Source organism: Saimiri boliviensis, chromosome 1 (genome assembly GCF_048565385.1).
Source record: "Saimiri boliviensis isolate mSaiBol1 chromosome 1, mSaiBol1.pri, whole genome shotgun sequence".
Lineage (NCBI taxonomy): Eukaryota > Metazoa > Chordata > Mammalia > Primates > Cebidae > Saimiri > Saimiri boliviensis.
The window spans coordinates 31923088-31940439 of record NC_133449.1 but is presented as its reverse complement, the minus strand read 5'-3'; the positions used below and the strand labels follow the sequence as shown (position 1 = coordinate 31940439).

Genomic DNA, 17352 nt, shown 5'->3' with positions numbered 1-17352 from the left:
TATTCAAGTAACAGAAATATGGAAGCCATTTAAGACAATCTTAACTACTCAAACTTAGTGTAATGATACATACATATATTTATATTTTCAAGCTCTGTCTGCTGGGATGGTCAAGAAATAGCACCCCAGTAGCCACACAAGCACATTTATTGCCCAGACACTGGTTTCTTTTATTATTTATTAATTTAATTATGATTTTATTTAATAGAGACAAGGTCTTGCTATGTTGTTTGTTTATTTACTTATTTAATAGAGACCAGGTCTCACTATGTTGCCCAGGCTGGTCTCAAACTCCTGAGCTCAAGTGATCCTCCCACCTCAGCCTCCCAAAGTGTTGGGATTACAGAAGTGCACCACCATGCCCAGCCCCAGAAACTGGTTTCTTTTTTTTTTTTTTTTGAGGCAGAGTTTCGCTAGTTACCCAGGCTGGAGTGCAATGGCGCGATCTCGGCTCACCGCAACCTCCACCTCCTGGGTTCAGGCAATTCTCCTGCCTCAGCCTCCTGAGTAGCTGGGATCACAGGCACGCGCCACCATGTCCAACTAATTTTTTTTGTATTTTTAGTAGAGATGGGGTTTCACCTCATTGACCAGGATGGTCTCGATCTCTTGACCTCGTGATCCACCTGCCTCGGCCTCCCAAAGTGCTGGGATTACAGGCTTGAGCCACCGTGCCCGGCCCAGAAACTGGTTTCTAAATATTATTTCCTAATAATGAAAAGAAAGAGGACTCCTTAAAGAAATGGTTGATTCCAAGGCTGGGGCAGGCAAAATATGAGATTAGCCCAGAACACCGTGTGAAGTAAGAAGGAAAGGAAGTACTCAAAAAAAGAATGGGATATATTGAAAGGAGACAGAAGGCAACTTGAAGGAGCTCCCAATGGTTAAAGCTTGAAAAATCTGAGTAATAAAATAAATGATAACAGTACTGGATTCTAACTCAAAATGAAAGAGGGAAATAGAAAACTCATAATTCTATAAACATTATAGTAATAATTACTACATGTAAGATCTACCAAAGGATGCTAAAATTAATAGGCTAAAGTTAGATGAGAAACAAGGTATTTGCCTAGTTGCAAAGCACCTTCATAAGATATTTATTAATTACAAAGAGAAAAATAGTAACTTTATACTGGATAAATTGAAGATACTACCCCATCACCTAACCAAGTGATCAAGGTTAACATCACCAGTAATAAGACATATCAGTATCACATACTCCCTGTTAGTATATAGAGAAGGGCACAATGGCACTTCTGTGATATTCTTGACAAAAATGCATAATCAGAATTCATTCATGAGAAAACATCAAGCAAATCCAAACTGAGTGACATCCTATGATGGTATGGTAACCTTCTGTTCTTAACCTTAGAACCCTTTGTTAAAATGAAAGATTATACAAAACAGATAAAATTAGAGATGTTCTAGATGAAGAACTGGCAATAGGCAGGAGACCAGAGTCCCCATTCACCTTCTTCAATGGTCTTTACAACACTTTAACAGACTATCTGATATAAGCTACTAATCTAGGGTAAATATTAATAAGAATAGTACAGTAATGCATCAAGTGATGGAGAGATTATTCTGGATTACCTTGGTGGGCACTAAATGTAATAACAATTGTCCTTAAAAGATGGCAACTGAGACTGGGTGCTGTGGTTCATGCCTGTAATTCCAGGACTTTGGGAGGTCAAGGCAGGATGATCACCTGAGGTTGTTCAAGACCAGCCAGACCAACATGTTGAAACCCCATCTTTACTAAAAATACAAAATTAGCTGGGGATGGTGGTGCATGCCTGTAATCCCTACTACTTGGGAGACTGGGGCAGTAGAACTGCTTGAACCTGCGAGGTGTAGGGTGCAGTGAGCCAAGATCATGCCGTTGTGCTTCAACCTGGGCAACAAAAGTGAAACTTCATCTCAAAAAAAAAAAAAGATGGAAACTGAGAGAGATTTAAGTACAATAAAGGAGAAAGCAATGTGACCACAGGAAGAGAGATCATAGTGATATAGCCAGAAGCCAAGGATTGCTGACAGCCTTTGGAAATTAAAGAAACAAGCAACAGATTCTGCCCTGAAGCCCCAGCCCTATAGACATTTTGATCTTAGCCCTTTAAGACTTATTTTGGACTTCTGACATTCAGAACTGTAAAACAATAAATCTGTCTTGTTTAAAGCCACTAAGCTTGTGGAAATTTATTAGAGCAGCCACCAGAAACTCATTCATTTCCAAATCCCTGTGGTGAACAGTAAGTTTTTACCCCCTCAAAGCCTTAAACTTGGCATGAGGGAGTGATGCATGTATGTTGTGTTTTGGTGATAAAGTATCTGAAAGTAGGACACAGTGATTAAAATACCAGTAGTAGTATAAAAACAAACACTGATAGAATCCTTCTCATAATTCATTTAAAGTAATGGTCATTTTAAGAACAGACTTATGAATGAATAAAAGGTAGAAATATGAATATGAGTATTACATTTCAAACTCTTCATCTCTGGGGAAAATCAGAAGGGGCATGAGCAGCCCTTCTGGTGACTTCTGGTCAGCTGGGAATGGTTCTATCCATTTTACCCCAGTGTGCCATAAAAATATTAGTATTTTCTATGTCAATCATCACATGGAAAAGTTTGAAAACACTAATCTAAGGTACTCTTCACTTATTTAATTATTGAACAGTTTTAGGAATGAACAAGTGAGAAATAATGGGTAAAGGTAAAGCATTTCTCAAATATAGTACAGTATATTAGAGTTAATATTTTATATTTAATTTTTGAAACTCTCAAAATATTTAGAATTTGTATAAAATAAGATATACTTACCCTAAACTGTCCATATAATGATATCATGGAAAAGAAAAGAACAACAGCCAGAGGACCCCAAAAGTCAGGATTGTCTCTCACCACTTGTCTATTAAAACCAAGTGATGGCATTGGCATCAAAACACATCGGATTTTGTAGTAAATGTCCTTTAGATCGATGTCCAATTCTTCCCTATAATTTTAAAATAAAAATTCTCAAAAGGCAGACATTTCTGAATACTAAAACAGTTGCAAAAAAAATTAAGAAAACTTTAAACAAAACAGTATGATCTCTATAGGTCAACAAAACATTTGCATTTGAAGTACTACATTTCACTAATTCCAAGGTGTACATTTAAAAAATTCCAACATCTCTAAATGTGGGATTATCTCAGTCACTGGTGTCTTACAATCATTAAGCCTGGAGTGACACCGGGTGTTTCTAATATTTACTTTTCCTTTTGCCAGTCTCCTAGAGGCAATATCAATTTAAGAAAACTTCAAGTAAAATTTTCCGCTTGAGACTTTTTGGGCCCAATTCAGATTGGAAACCTATATGAAAACCAGTGTGGGTTTTGCGTTCTCTGGGAAAATTCCGTCTTTCAACATCTTATCCACTGCCAAAATGAAGTAAACTTCATTGCTATCTCTTTCTGTGTTGTGGGTTATTTATCATTCATCCTCACACTAATGAGAAGATAGCCGTTTGATGTTCCAGCTTTATGCTGTCTTATGTACTTTTCTGTTTAATTAATATGTAAAATAACCGAATCTTATAATTAATAGTGTCTTAGATTTGATGATAAATGCATTATTTATTTATTTAGAGACAGAGTCTTGCTCTCTCGCCCAGGCTGGCGTGTGGTGACGCAATTTTGGCTCATTGTAATCTCCGTCTCCCGGATTCTCGTGCTTCAGCTTCCTAAGCAGCTGGGACTACAGGCCTGCACCACCATGCCCTGCTAATTTTTCTGTATTTTTAGTAGAGATGGGGTTTCACCATGTTGGCCAGACTCGTCTTGAACTCCTGACCTCAATTGATCCAACCATCTCGGCCTCCCAAAGTGCTGTAATTACTGATGTGAGCCACTGCGCCTGGCCGATATATGGTATATTAACATTAAGAAACATAGGATGCTTCAGCACTTACTCTACTGATAATTAATGCAAAGAAAAACCTGGAAATGCCTCAATTTTGCAAAGCTATAGGTTGTTCTTTTCAAAACTATTCATTTCTTTACTTTTATCTCCAGATAATCACAAAATTTCAGGTATTATAAAGAATGTGAAAACCTCTTTATTCGTAGCTCTCCTCCCAGTGGTAGCTCTAGAATTCCTATATTGAAGAGATTTTGGAGAGGTAATCTTTTTAGAAATCTTTTTTTTTTTTTTTTTTTTTTTTTGAGACAGAGTTTCGCTCTTGTTACCCAGGCTGGAGTGCAATGGCGCGATCTCGGCTCACCGCAACCTCCGCCTCCTGGGTTCAGGCAATTCTCCTGCCTCAGCCTCCTGAGTAGCTGGGATTACAGGCACGTGCCACTATGCCCAGCTAATTTTTTGTATTTTTAGTAGAGACGGGGTTTCACTATGTTGACCGGGATGGTCTCTATCTCTCGACCTCGTGATCCACCCGCCTCGGCCTCCCAAAGTGCTGGGATTACAGGCTTGAGCCACCACGCCCGGCTAGAAATCTTAATTTGTCTGAAACTGAAGTTCAACAGCAAGTACCTAAGAGCCTTGCTTTTTAAAATTGCATGATTACTTCAGATAGCTGACAGACCCAGGTAAGCTGGAATAGGGGTGGGTGAGCGTGTGTGTGTGTTAGTTACAGGATTACCGTTCCTTTTTTTTGGGTGGGGGGACAGAGTTTCACTCTTGTTGCTCAGGCCAGAGTACCGGGGGTGTGTGTGTATGCACGCATGTGTTATAAGATTACCATGTTGCCCAGGCTGGAGTGCGTGTGCGTGTGTGTGTGTGTGTTACAGGATTATCATTCTTTTTTTTTTTTTGGGGGGGGGTTGGGGGTGGAGTTTCACTCTTGTTGCCCAGGCTGGAGTGCAATGGTGAGATCTTGGCTCTCTGCAAACTCCGCCTCCCAGCCTCAGCCTCCCTAGTAGATTAGATTACAGGCATGTGCCACCATGCCCAGATAATTTTTTTGCATTTTTTTCTTTTTCCTTTTTTTTCAATTTAAAAGCTCTTTAGATTCAATTTTTTGTATTTTTAGTAGAAACGGAGTTTCTCCATGTTGGTCAGGCTGGTCTTGAACTCCTGACCTCAGGTGATCCATCCACCTCGGTATCCCAAAGTGCTGGGATTACAGGCATGAGCCACCGCGCCCAGCTGAGGATTATCATTCTTTTATTTTTTGTCTTTTAACTTGTTAAAAAATATTCTCTCATTATTTTAGTTTTTTAAATTACTAGTAAAATTGACAACTCCTATAGCTTTTGACCAAAAAAGGTTAATGTTTTCTTGCTAAATAACAAGAATATAATCATCCCTCAGATTAGCTCTAAAAAACCCAAAAAATACGTATTATTATTTTTACATACAAGAGTGGCTTGTTATCTTCAGGATCATCATCTTCAACTTCCAGAAGCCAGCCATACCCTCTTTGTCTCAGAAAGGTAGTAGCTGTAGATTCTTTGATAAAATCTCCACCAAGATTTAATTTGACATCTGGCGATGCTATTGAACCACTGAGATCTTAGGAGAAAAGAGGACAAAACTATATGAACTAGGTACAATGCGTGAATCTTAATCAAAGTGAGCAGATACTCAACTAAAATAATTATCATTTGAAGATCTCCATGAACACCTACTATGCACATAATCTTCAAATTTTATAGTTGATAGATACCTAAAAACGATCGTTTACTTTATAAGAATAAAATGAAAGACAAAATAAGTGAAAAGACATACAAAAAATTTCACAGCTAATTAGCCAGACTGGTACCAGAATCTAGACTCAAACAGTAATTCTTTAAGATTTCAATGGAAAATACATGCAAAATATATTACATGACATCATTTGTATTCCTTCATTTTTATATACACCACATGCCTCAGAACAAAGTAACTGAATAAATTCTTTTCAGGGGTATTACATATGTATATATGCAAACTGTTAGACAATTTACTTACTAAAAAAAAACCAATCTGTAGATATTTTTCTCTACTTCTTCGTGTATTTATTAACACATTCTTTCACTTAAATCATCACATATCTATGCTAAGTGTTTAATATATTAATGCTTAGCTTCAGATAAATCTGAGTAAGAGTCCCCTGTCATTTCAGCCAACATTTCCCTTTCTTCATATAATTACATCATACATCTTTAGTTTCGGCAAAAATAAATAAAGGGCTATGTTTTGTTTTGTTTTTTATTTTAGGTTGGCGATAAGACATAAAGAGATTTGGCCGAGTGCCGTGGCTCAAGCCTGTAATCCCAGCACTTTGGGAGGCCGAGGCGGGTGGATCACGAGGTCAAGAGATCGAGACCATCCTGGTCAACATGGTAAAACCCCGTCTCTACTAAAAATACAAAAAATTAGCTGGGCATGGTGGCACATGCCTGTAATCCTAGCTACTCGGGAGGCTGAGGCAGGAGAACTGCTTGAACCCAGGAGGCAGAGGTTGCGGTGAGCCGAGATCGCGCCATTGCACTCTAGCCTGGGTAACAAGAGCGAAACTCTGTCTCAAAAAAAAAAAAAAAAAAACGACATAAAGAGATTTAGTTATCCACGTTAAAAAAATAAATTCCATGTAGTCTGCACAGCATCTTAGAGATTACAGATAATCATGGTAGTACTAATGCCACATTTTCTAGTTGAAAAAATGGAAATAGTTAAGGATTTGCTTGAGGTCATATAGGGATTAAAAAGAAAAAGCACATTTGTAGGAACAGACAATATGCATTAATAAACAACCATCAACACTGTCAGTGCAAGTCACATGATTATAGTATTATTTCAGAAAAATGTTTTTGGAAACAGCAAACCAGAACACTCTAACACAGACAGATACTTCTCTGGAGATCATGTCCAACCAATACCAAAGTTAGCTTCCTTAAAAAAAAAACAAAAAACTGCCGGGTGCAGTGGCTCATGCCTGTAATCCCAGCACTTTGGGAGGCCAAGGTGGGTGGATCGCCTGAGGTCAGGCAAGATCAGCCTGGCCAACATGGTGAAACCCCATCTCTACTAAAAACACAAAAATTAGCCAAGCATGGTGGGGCACACCTGTAATCCCAGCTATGTGGAAGGCTGAGGCAGGAGAATCATTTGAACACAGGAGGTAGAGGTTGCAGTGAGCTGAGATCCTGCCACTGCACTCTAGCCTGGGTAATAGAGTGGGACTCCATTGGGAGAGAAAAAAAAAAAAAAAAAAAACCGATGTTTTTCATTTACGGTACAAACAGCTTAATTTGCACAATACTCTATGAGTCACATCCCGGTCTGCTTGTGACAACTCCTGCAATTAATTCTGACAAATGTTTACATTCTGAAGCTAAGTCCCAGCTCAGCTACTAATTAATACAGCAAATCATTCATGTCTTCTGGGCCCCAGTTTCCTATTCAAAGTTCTTGCCAGGTTATACATTGTATGATTCTAAAAAGATTTTTATAAAGGAGCTTACTCAGTTAGAGAAAAATATAAGATTTGAATTCATTACCTAAAATTTAAAAATAGTATCTGTAGATGTTACCACATAATTGTGTAGTTAAAATATTCTCTTAAAAATAATTGGCTACTTCTTTGTCTTAATCTAAGTTGAAATGAGAGAGATGGAATTTAATTAAAAGTCAATTTCTTTTTTTTTGAGACGGAGTTTCGCTCGTTACCCAGGCTGGAGTGCAATGGCGCGATCTCGGCTCACCGCAACCTCTGCCTCCTGGGTTCAGGCAATTCTCCTGCCTCAGCCTCCTGAGCAGCTGGGATTAAAGGCACATGCCATCATGCCCAGCTAATTTTTTTGTATTTTTAGTAGAGACGGGGTTTCACCATGTTGACCAGGATGGTCTCGATCTCTTGACCTCGTGATCCACCTGCCTCGGCCTCCCAAAGTGCTAGGATTACAGGCTTGAGCCACCGCGCCTGGCCCTAAAAGTCTATTTCTAATAGCTACAAAGAGTGTTTTTTCTTTTCTTTTTTTTTTTTTTTTGAGATGGAGTCTCACTCTGTTGCCAGGCTGGAGTGCAGCAGCATGATCTCAGCTCACTGCAACCTCCACCTCCTGGGTTCAAGTGATTCTCCTGTCCCAGCCTCCTAAATTGGGATTACAGGCGCACACCACCACACCAAGCATTCATTCATTCATTCATTCATTCATTTATTAAGACAGAGTCTTGCTCTGCCTCCCAGGCTGGAGTGAAGTGGCTCAATCTCAGCTCACTGCAACTTCCACCTCATAGGTTCAAGCAATTCTCCTGCCTCAGCCTCCTGAGTAGATGAGATTACTGGCATGTGCCAGCATGCCCAGCTAATTTTTGTATTTTAGTAAAGACAGGGTTTTGCCATGTTGGCCAGGCTGGTCTCGAACTCCTGACCTCAGGTAATCCACCCACCTTGGCCTCCCAAAGTGTTGGGATTACAGGTGTGAGCCACAGCATCAGGTCAAGAGAGTTATGTATATATGTATTTATTTATAAAAAACAGTATCATTACATTCTTGCTTTTATACACATGCATTTCATTATTGCTTTTAGATGTAGTTTTATAGACTTGAATATTCAGTCTGGATTTCACTCTTCATTTATTTATTCATTTACACCCTCATTCACACACAGTTCATGTCCTTTTATTTATCAATTTTTTTTTTTTAAGAGATGAGTTTTGCTGTGTTGCCCAATCTGGATTCAAATTCCTGGGCTCAAGCCCCTCCTCAGGCTCAGTCTCCCAAGTAGCTGAGACTACATGCCTGTGCCACCATATCTGACTTCAAGTCCTTTTAATTGTACTTAATGAATTTTATTTTTTATACATATTACCTTAAATAATTCTAACAAGATTTCTCATAAATATGTTTCTCATTTTACAGGGGACAAAATGGAAGCTTATAAAAGCTGTGTAACTTGCTCAATAACCACATAGCTACTTTAAGAGGCCAATCTGGCCTAAATTCAGTATTTTTTCTGGTTGTATCATCTAAAGTGGTGCTGAGTTTGAAGTCCTATCTATTAAAGACATACTGGCCAACATGGTGAAACCCCATCTCTCCTAAAAATACAAAAATTAGCCGGGTGTGGTGGGGCAAGCCTATAGTCCCAGCTACTAGGGAGGCTGAGGCAGGAGAATCACTTGAACCTGGGAGGTGGAGGTTGCAGTGAGTCAAGATTGTCCTACTGCACCTGCACTCCAGCCTGGGCAACAGCAAAACTCTTGTCAAAAAAAAAAAAAAAAAAAAAAAAAAAAAAAAAAAAGACACATGAGATAAATAAAGGCAAAAGTAATTAATTCAACAAATCATTCTTTTGTGGTATTTATATTACAGGTTCTATGATAGGTCCTTGGGTATAGAAAATATTAGGAAGTTTCTGTTTCTGAAGGACAGCTGAAGTGAGTTTTACTAAGGAAAGAGCATTTGAATTCAGTCTAAGGTTTTAACTTGAGGCTAGGAGGAGAAAGACATTCTAAGCATGAAAATCAGAATCAAATGGAGAAAAAACATCAAAGCACATTTTAGAACAAAGGGTATGTGTGGACAAACAGGAAGAATAGGTATCAGTAAGAATGAGGGACTTGGAGAGATTCCAGAAGGAAGGATATACACAGAAAACATCTATAAGCTGAAAATATTCATGGTTAGAAAAACAGCATAAAAAGGGAAGAAGCGGCCGGGCGTAGTGGCTCATGCCTGTAATCCAAGCACTTTGGAGGCCAAGGCAAGTGGATTACCTGAGGTCGGGAGTTCAAGACCAGCCTGACCAACATGGTGAAACCCTGTCTTAAAAAAAAAAAGGGGGGGGTGGGGGGAGAATAAAGAATTTATATGACGTGTAGAAACCAGGAAAAAGACTTGGAGTTGTACAGTAAAATGTTCACAGTGGAAAACAATACAAAAGTAAGTGTGGGGTCAGTTAACACTGAAACCCAAGCAGCAACATCATTACTCACATATGTTCAACATTCAACTCTGCCAGATACAGTAGTAAATGTTTTACATTTGCAAAATATTTGAGCACTTGGGTATTCTTATTCCCAATTTGTACATGAGGAAAAGGGTAAATAACTTGTAACTCACCCAAGATCACAATGGATAGTAATTGGTAAAGCCAGGATGCAAATCCAGGACTCTTCTATACTTCAGATACACAATTTAATTTAGAAAAATTTAAGAAAGAGGCAGCAGAAAGAAACTTGAGGAGACAGCAGACTAGCTCTTTTGTTTTTTTGAGATGAGGTCTCACTATGTTCCCCCGGTGACCTCAAACTTCTGGGCTCAAGTGATTATCCTGCTTTCACCCTACTGAGTAGCTGAGATTATAGGCACATGCTACTACATCTGGCTATGGACTAGCTCTTAATTCTAGATCTATCATGCAGAAGCTGCTAAACCTCTCTAAGCCTCAGTTTCTTTTCTTTTTTTTCAGTCAGTGTCTTGCTTTGTTGTCTAGGCTGGAGCACAGTGCCACAATCACAGCTTACTGCAGCCTAGACCTCCCAAGCTCAAATGATCCTCAGAGTAGCTGATTCCAAGTTAACTGGGGCTACAGGTACGCACCACCATGGATGGCTAATTTTTTGTATTTTTTGTAGAGATGGGGTTTCACCATGTTGCCCAGGCTGGTCTCAAGCTTCGGAGCTCAAGCCATCCACCCACCTTGGCCCAAAGTGCTGGGATTACAGGTGTAAGCCACCACACCCAGCTAGCCTCAGGAATAATAAAGCTCACTGGGAGTCTCATAAAGAACAAACAGTAAAGACCTGGAACCAACCCAAATGCCCATCAATGATAGACTGGACAAAGGAAATGTGGTACATATACACCATGGAATACTACGAAGCCATAAAAAACAATGAGTTCGTGTCCTTTGTAGGGACTTGGATGAATCTGGAAACCATCATTCTCAGAAAACTGACCCAAGCACAGAAACCCAAGCACCGTATGTTCTCACTCATAGGTGGGTGTTGAAAAATGAGAACACGTGGACTCAGGGAGAGGAGCATCACACACAGGGGACAATTGGAGGGGTAGGGGAGAGGCAATGAGGGGTGCGGAGTGGGGGTGGGGAGGGATAACATGGGGAGAAATGCCAGTTATAATATGCACCTAAAGTAAAATAAATAAATTATATATATATATAAAAAAAGAACAAACGAGGCTGGGCACGGTGGCTCACCCCTGTAATCCCAGCACTTTGGGAGGCCAAGGTAGGTGGATTGCTTGAGCCCAGGAGTTCGAGACCAGCCTGTACAACATGGTGAAACCCTGTCTCTACAAAAAATACAAATATTAACCAGGCATGGTGGCGTACACCTGCAGTCCCAGCTACTTAGGAGGCTGAGGTGGGAGAATCGACTTCAGCCCAAGAGGCAGGGGACTGCAGTGAGCTGAGATCAAGCCACTGCACTCAAGCCTGGGCAGAGGGAGTGAAACTCTGTCTCGAAAAAGAAAAGAAAAGAGCAAATGAGTATTATTTTTAAAATACTCTAAACTTAAACTGTACAATATCATATTGTATGAATGTATTATTTTGAATACACATATATCTCCTTGGATATACAGAGCTATATGTCTTCTGAGAAAATATAGAGAAGTCTGAGTAACATAGAAACATGAGTTTGGGCCGGGTGCGGTGGCTCAAGCCTGTAATTCCAGCACTTTGGGAGGCTGAGGCGGGTGGATCACGAGGTCAAGAGATCAAGAACATCCTGGTCAACAAGGTGAAACCCCGTCTCTACTAAAAATACAAAAAGTTAGCTGCACATGGTGGCACGTGCCTGCAATCCCAGCTACTCAGGAGGCTGAGGCAGAAGAATTGCCTGAACCCAGGAGGCAGAGGTTGCGGTGAGCCGAGTTAGCGCCATTGTACTCCAGCCTGGGTAAGGAGCGAAACTCTGTCTCAAAAAAAAAAAGAAACATGAGTTTGAACAAACATCATGTTCTGATACTCAAAGGAAACTTTAAACCTGGGAAATTAAAGTTGATATACTTCCATAAGTACCATGCTACCAAACATAGATGAAACTGAAATATTTGGGGTTGGTGTATATAAGTTTAAAGGAAATTTATGCTGGGCTGATAGCTCACATCTGTATTCCTAGCAATCTGGGAGGCCAAGAGTCTGAGACAAGACTAGGCAACACAGTGAGATCTACAAAAAGTTTACAAATAAGCTGTGCATGGTGGCGCAGACCTGCAGTCCCAGCTATTCAGGAGACTGAGGCAGGAGGATCACTGGAGCCCAGAAGTCTGAGGTTACAGTGAGCTATGATCAAGCCACTGGCACTCCAGCCTGGGCAACAGAGTGAGACCCTATCTGAAAAAAACAAAAACAAAGGCCGGGCGAGGTGGCTCACGCCTGTAATCCCAGCACTTTGGGAGCCCGAGGTGGGTGGATCACGAAGTCAGGAGTTCAAGACCAGCCTGACTAACACGGTGAAACCCCGTCTCTATAAAAAATAAAATAAAATAAAATAAGAAAGAAAAAGAAAAAAATAAATGTATCAGCTATGTTCCCTTTGACAGACAAAAATTTTATTGTACATCTTAAATTACGACCATTACTATTTTTTTTAAAAGCAATGCCACTCAAATAGCACAACAAGAAAAACAAAACAAAAGGTAAAATAAACTATACTGATACACCATAAAATTTCTTAGGAAAATCTAGGTTCTTTTTCCGACTGAAATTTCTGTAAACATAATTTACTTTTTCATAGCAGGCAGTAAGTCTGGTCACTGGAAAAAATTAGGCACAAAGTCTAATAAAAGTAAAATTTGAAAATGACTAGCAAAATAAGACCCAGATTGTGAGTTGGGTAGGGAACTGAGAAAAGGAGGAAAACATTCTCCTATGCTGTAGAAGAGTATCTCTAGCACAATCGCTTCCTCCGAATCGTACAAGGAAATCTGTAGGGGCTACTGGGAACACACTGCTGGACTACGCGACGTTTCCAACATATCTTGGTTAATTTCTTTGATAACCTAGGTGAAACACGACAAAATGGGAGGAAAACGGGGACTTGGGCAAGACATCAAATTCCGTAAAAACCACTTAGTTTGTACTTGCAGTGCCGAATCTGATACCAGGTGCCTCCAAAAAGTTATCTCCCCTTATTTGCAGTGGAGAATCTGATCCCAGACACCCCCAAAAAGTTATCTATTGATACACAACAGAAGAAAACAGCCCTCCTTGCTTTTTCTCAGTCTTTGAGATCTCCCTTGGCCCATCTGTCCTTTTTCTGAGTAACGGCGAGTCATTTCAGAAACAGAATCTTAGGGTTCCGTGGGTCCACCTGAAGTGAATAAGGCACCCAGAAAACCAGCCACCAGACGGTGCGGGCAAAGCTAGGGGTAGACCGAGTAACTTGATGCCTTTAAAGACAGCTCCCTACAACCCTGCCTCGGTCCTTCGGGGCCTCTCGGACGGCCCGACAAGCGCGGTGAGCAGCCGTCACCAGACAGCTTCCTGCCCGTCCCCACCCGGCCACGACCGCCTCGGCACCACAAAGACCCCACGGCGTCGGGCCCTGGCGTCCTCCGGGCGACGGGCCTTCTTGGGGCTCAGCCTCACCTTCCGCGTCAGCTGAGGAGACAAAGGTGAAGTCCCCGTTAGTGGGGGCGTAGGCGGGGGGCGGGCCCGGAGGCTGCATCTCGCGGCCCCTCCGAGCCGGCCGCGGTAGAGGAAGCTGCGGCTGAGCTCAGATCCCAAGGCGGCCCCGGCGCCGACCCGCACGCTCGCCCGACAGTGCGGCCTGCGAGTCCGGATGTGCAAGCCGGGAGTGAGGCCGCAGACGGGCACAGTTAGCCGCTGAGCTGTCCTGACACTGCCCCACCAAAGTCCTCCCGATGGTGACCACCCAAGCACCACGACGCCGGCGCCCTGACAGGCCCATAACAGTGACAGCGCCGCTGGGATTGGCTCTTTGTAATGTGCTCGCCCATTGGCTCTCGGAGGAAGATTCTGATTGGGTCTTCCTGTTGTTGATTCCGGAAGTTTACCCAGGACAGGAAATGTGCTTGTAATTTGTGGAACTCTGAGGCCGCCTTCTCCTCCTTGGGTGTTTTTGTTCCTTTAAGTCCCATCTTTCCTGGCGTTTTCTTTACCCATTTCCTCCGTTTGTGTTAAGTGGATGGGTTAAATAATTTTAGAACTAGGCAGGTTTTGCCGGGCGTGGTGGCTCACGCCTGTAATCCAAGCACTTTGGAGGCCAAGGCGGGTGGATCACCTGAGGTCGAGAGTTCAACACCAGCCTGACCAACGTGGTGAAACCCTGTCTTTAAAGAAAAAAAAAAAAAAAAAAAAAAAAAAAAAAAATAACTAGGCAGGTTTTTATAGGTTAGCCTCCGTCCGGGTTCTCAAGATTCCATTGCCATTAGTCATTGATGAATTGTATAGGATCTTGACTAAGTTATATATAATGCCTGAGTGTCAGTTTCCTCACCTGTAAGATGTAGGGGAATGGATCGGAGAATGAAAATAAAAAGGCAAACAAGCCGTAAATAGCCACTCAGAGACTAGGGTTGTAGCTACATTCCTTTATGAGGGAGGAAACTGAGGCCAAAGAAAGTAAGGTAGAATCAGATTTAGGATGACACCTAAATCTCCTAACTTATAGTCGAGTGCTCTTTCCACTGGAAGGTCCTGTCCGATGATAAGCTTGCCGAAGTTTACAAACTCACCTGATCTTAAATTTTTACATACATAACTTTAATATTCAAGCTACATAAATGTGGCTTCCAACTTGAAGCAAGAGGGGTTGGGGTATATTCGGAGGCCGACGTGGAGATACACACAATTGATCAGCAATAGAGCAATGGAGAGACATGGCCATTAGTGTGTTAAATGGTATTTCTGGAAAATTTTCTCACAGGAGGCAACATGTTGGTACTTAAAGGATGAGTAAACGTAGTGGTTTTGTTTGTTTTTGTTTATTTGCTTTAGAGACAAAGTCGCTCTTTTACCCAGGCCGGAGTGCAGTGATGCAGTAATAGCTCCTTATAACCTCACATTTCTGGGCTCAGGCAATCCTCCCAACTCAGCCATCCACAGGCCTCTGCCACCATGCTTGGCTAATTTTCTTTTTTCTTTTTTAAGATGGAGTCTTGATCGAGACCATCCCGGTCAACATGGTGAAACCCCGTCTCTACTAAAAAAAAAATACAAAAAATTAGCTGGGCATGGTGGCACGTGCCTGTAATCCCAGCTACTCAGGAGGCTGAGGCAGGAGAATTGCCTGAACCCAGGAGGTGGAGGTTGCGGTGAGCCAAGATAGCGCCATCGCACTCCAGCCTGGGTAACCAGAGCAAAACTCCGTCTCAAAAAAAAAAAAAAAAAAAAAAACCAGACAAATAAACAAACAAAAGATGGAGTCTTGCTTTGTCACCAGGCTGGAGCGCAGTGTTGCGATCTCAGCTCACTGCAACCTCCATCTCCCTGGTTGAAGCGATTCCCCTGCCTCAGCTTCCCGAGTAGCTGGGATACAGGCATGCGCCACCACACCTGGCTAATTTTTTGTATTTTAGCAGAGACGGGGTTTCACCATATTGTCCAGGATGGTCTTGATTTCTTGGCCTCGTGAGCCACCTGCCTCAGCCTCCTAAAGTGCTGGGATTACAGACATGAACCACTGTGCCTGGCCGCTCAGCTAATTCTCTAAAACATTTTTTGAAAGACAAGAGGTCTTCCTGTGTTGCCCAGACTGGTGTTTGAATTCCTGGCCTTAAGCGATCCTCCTGCCTTGGCCTCCCCAGGTTCAGGCCTTGGGCTATGAGTAAAAATTTGAAAGCCAGGAGATATGACTTCTGGCAACCTGGGTCATAGCATTACAGAGATCATTTAGTGGACTTGAGCAACTGGAAGTCATTCAGTTTACTTGGAGGCTTAGGTTTTATGGGAAAGAAGGGCTACAGTTAAGCCTGCCACAGATAGGTAAAGAAGAGATTGTGAAATATCTCATATGCTATGCTATGGAATTTACTTTTCCCGGAAATGATGGCAGAAAGAAATTACTATAGAACAAGGGAATGGCATAGTCATATGGACCTCTTAGAATGATTACTGAAAATATACTATGGATATTTTGACTTGCAGAGCAGAGGACTTGTATGAAGACTTTTGCAGATATACAAGTAAGCCTTGGGCTGGGAAGGTGGCTCAGGCCTGTAATCCTAGCACTTTAGGAGACCGGGGTGGGCAGATCACCTGAAGTTAGGAATTTGAGACCAGCCTGACCAACATAGTGAAACCCTGTCTCGCCGGGCACGGTGGCTCAAGCCTGTAATCCCAGCACTTTGGGAGGCCGAGGCGGGTGGATCACGAGGTCAAGAGATCGAGACCATCCTGGTCAACATGGTGAAACCCTGTCTCTACTAAAGGTGCAAAAAATTAGCTGGGCATGGTGGCCCGTGCCTGTAATCCCAGCTACTCCGGAGGCTGAGGCAGGAGAATTTCCTGAACCCAGGAGGCGGAGGTTGCAGTGAGCCGAGATCGCGCCATTGCACTCCAGCCTGGGTAACAAGAGCGAAACTCCGTCTCAAAAAAAAAAAAAAAAAAAAAAGAAACCCTGTCTCTACTGAAAATATAAAAATTAGCCTGGCGTGGCGGTATGCAACTGTAGTCCCAGCTACTCAGGAGGTTGAGGCAGGAGAATCACTTGAACCCAGGAGGTGGAGGTTGCAGTGAGCCAAGATTGCGCCACTGCACTCCACCCTGGGCAAAAGAGTGAGACTCCATCTTTAAATTTTTTTTTTTTTTTTTTTTTTTTAAGACAGAGTTTTACTCTTGTTACCCAGGCTGGAGTGCAATGCCGCGATCTCCGCTCACTGCAACCTCCACCTCCCGGGTTCAGGCAATTCTCCTGCCTCAGCCTCCTGAGTAGCTGGGATTACAGGCACGTGCCACCATGCCCAGCTAATTTTTTGTAATTTTTTTTTTTTTTTTTTTTTGAGGCGGAGTTTCGCTCTTGTTACCCAGACTGGAGTGCAATGGCACAATCTCGGCTCACCGCAAACTCCGCCTCCTGGGTTCAGGCAATTCTCCTGCCTCAGCCTCCTGAGTAGCTTGGATTACAGGCATGTGCCACCATGCCCAGCTACTTTTTTGTATTTTTAGTAGAGACGGGGTTTCACCATGTTGACCAGGATGGTCTCGATCTCTTGACCTTGTGATCCACCCACCTCGGCCTCCCAAAGTGCTGGGATTACAGGCTTGAGCCACCGCGCCCGGCCAAAAAATTTTTTAGAAAGTAAGCCTTGGACTACAGTTGCAGCACTGGGGCTGGGAAAGAGGAAACTGATATTACAGGTATTAAGGTTAAAAATCCCAGGACTTAGTGATTAGTTGGAAGGGATTGAGAGTGAAGAATCTGAAAAGGAGGATAAG

General features: G+C 42.1%; 1 protein-coding gene across 1 annotated transcript in view; it reads right to left on the bottom strand.

Annotated features, from left to right (window-relative positions):
- Positions 1 to 13875, bottom strand: part of YIPF4 (Yip1 domain family member 4) — a 30886-nt gene extending 17011 nt beyond the window's left edge. Inside the window, exons 1-3 of the mRNA XM_003943974.3 lie at positions 13543 to 13875; positions 5355 to 5508; positions 2821 to 2992 (exon numbers count right to left, since the gene is read on the bottom strand). Coding sequence (XP_003944023.1) covers positions 2821 to 2992; positions 5355 to 5508; positions 13543 to 13621 — 405 coding nt within the window. The 5' untranslated portion in view covers positions 13622 to 13875. The remainder of the gene's footprint in view (positions 1 to 2820; positions 2993 to 5354; positions 5509 to 13542) is intronic.
- Between the last annotated feature and the right edge of the window lie 3477 nt (positions 13876 to 17352).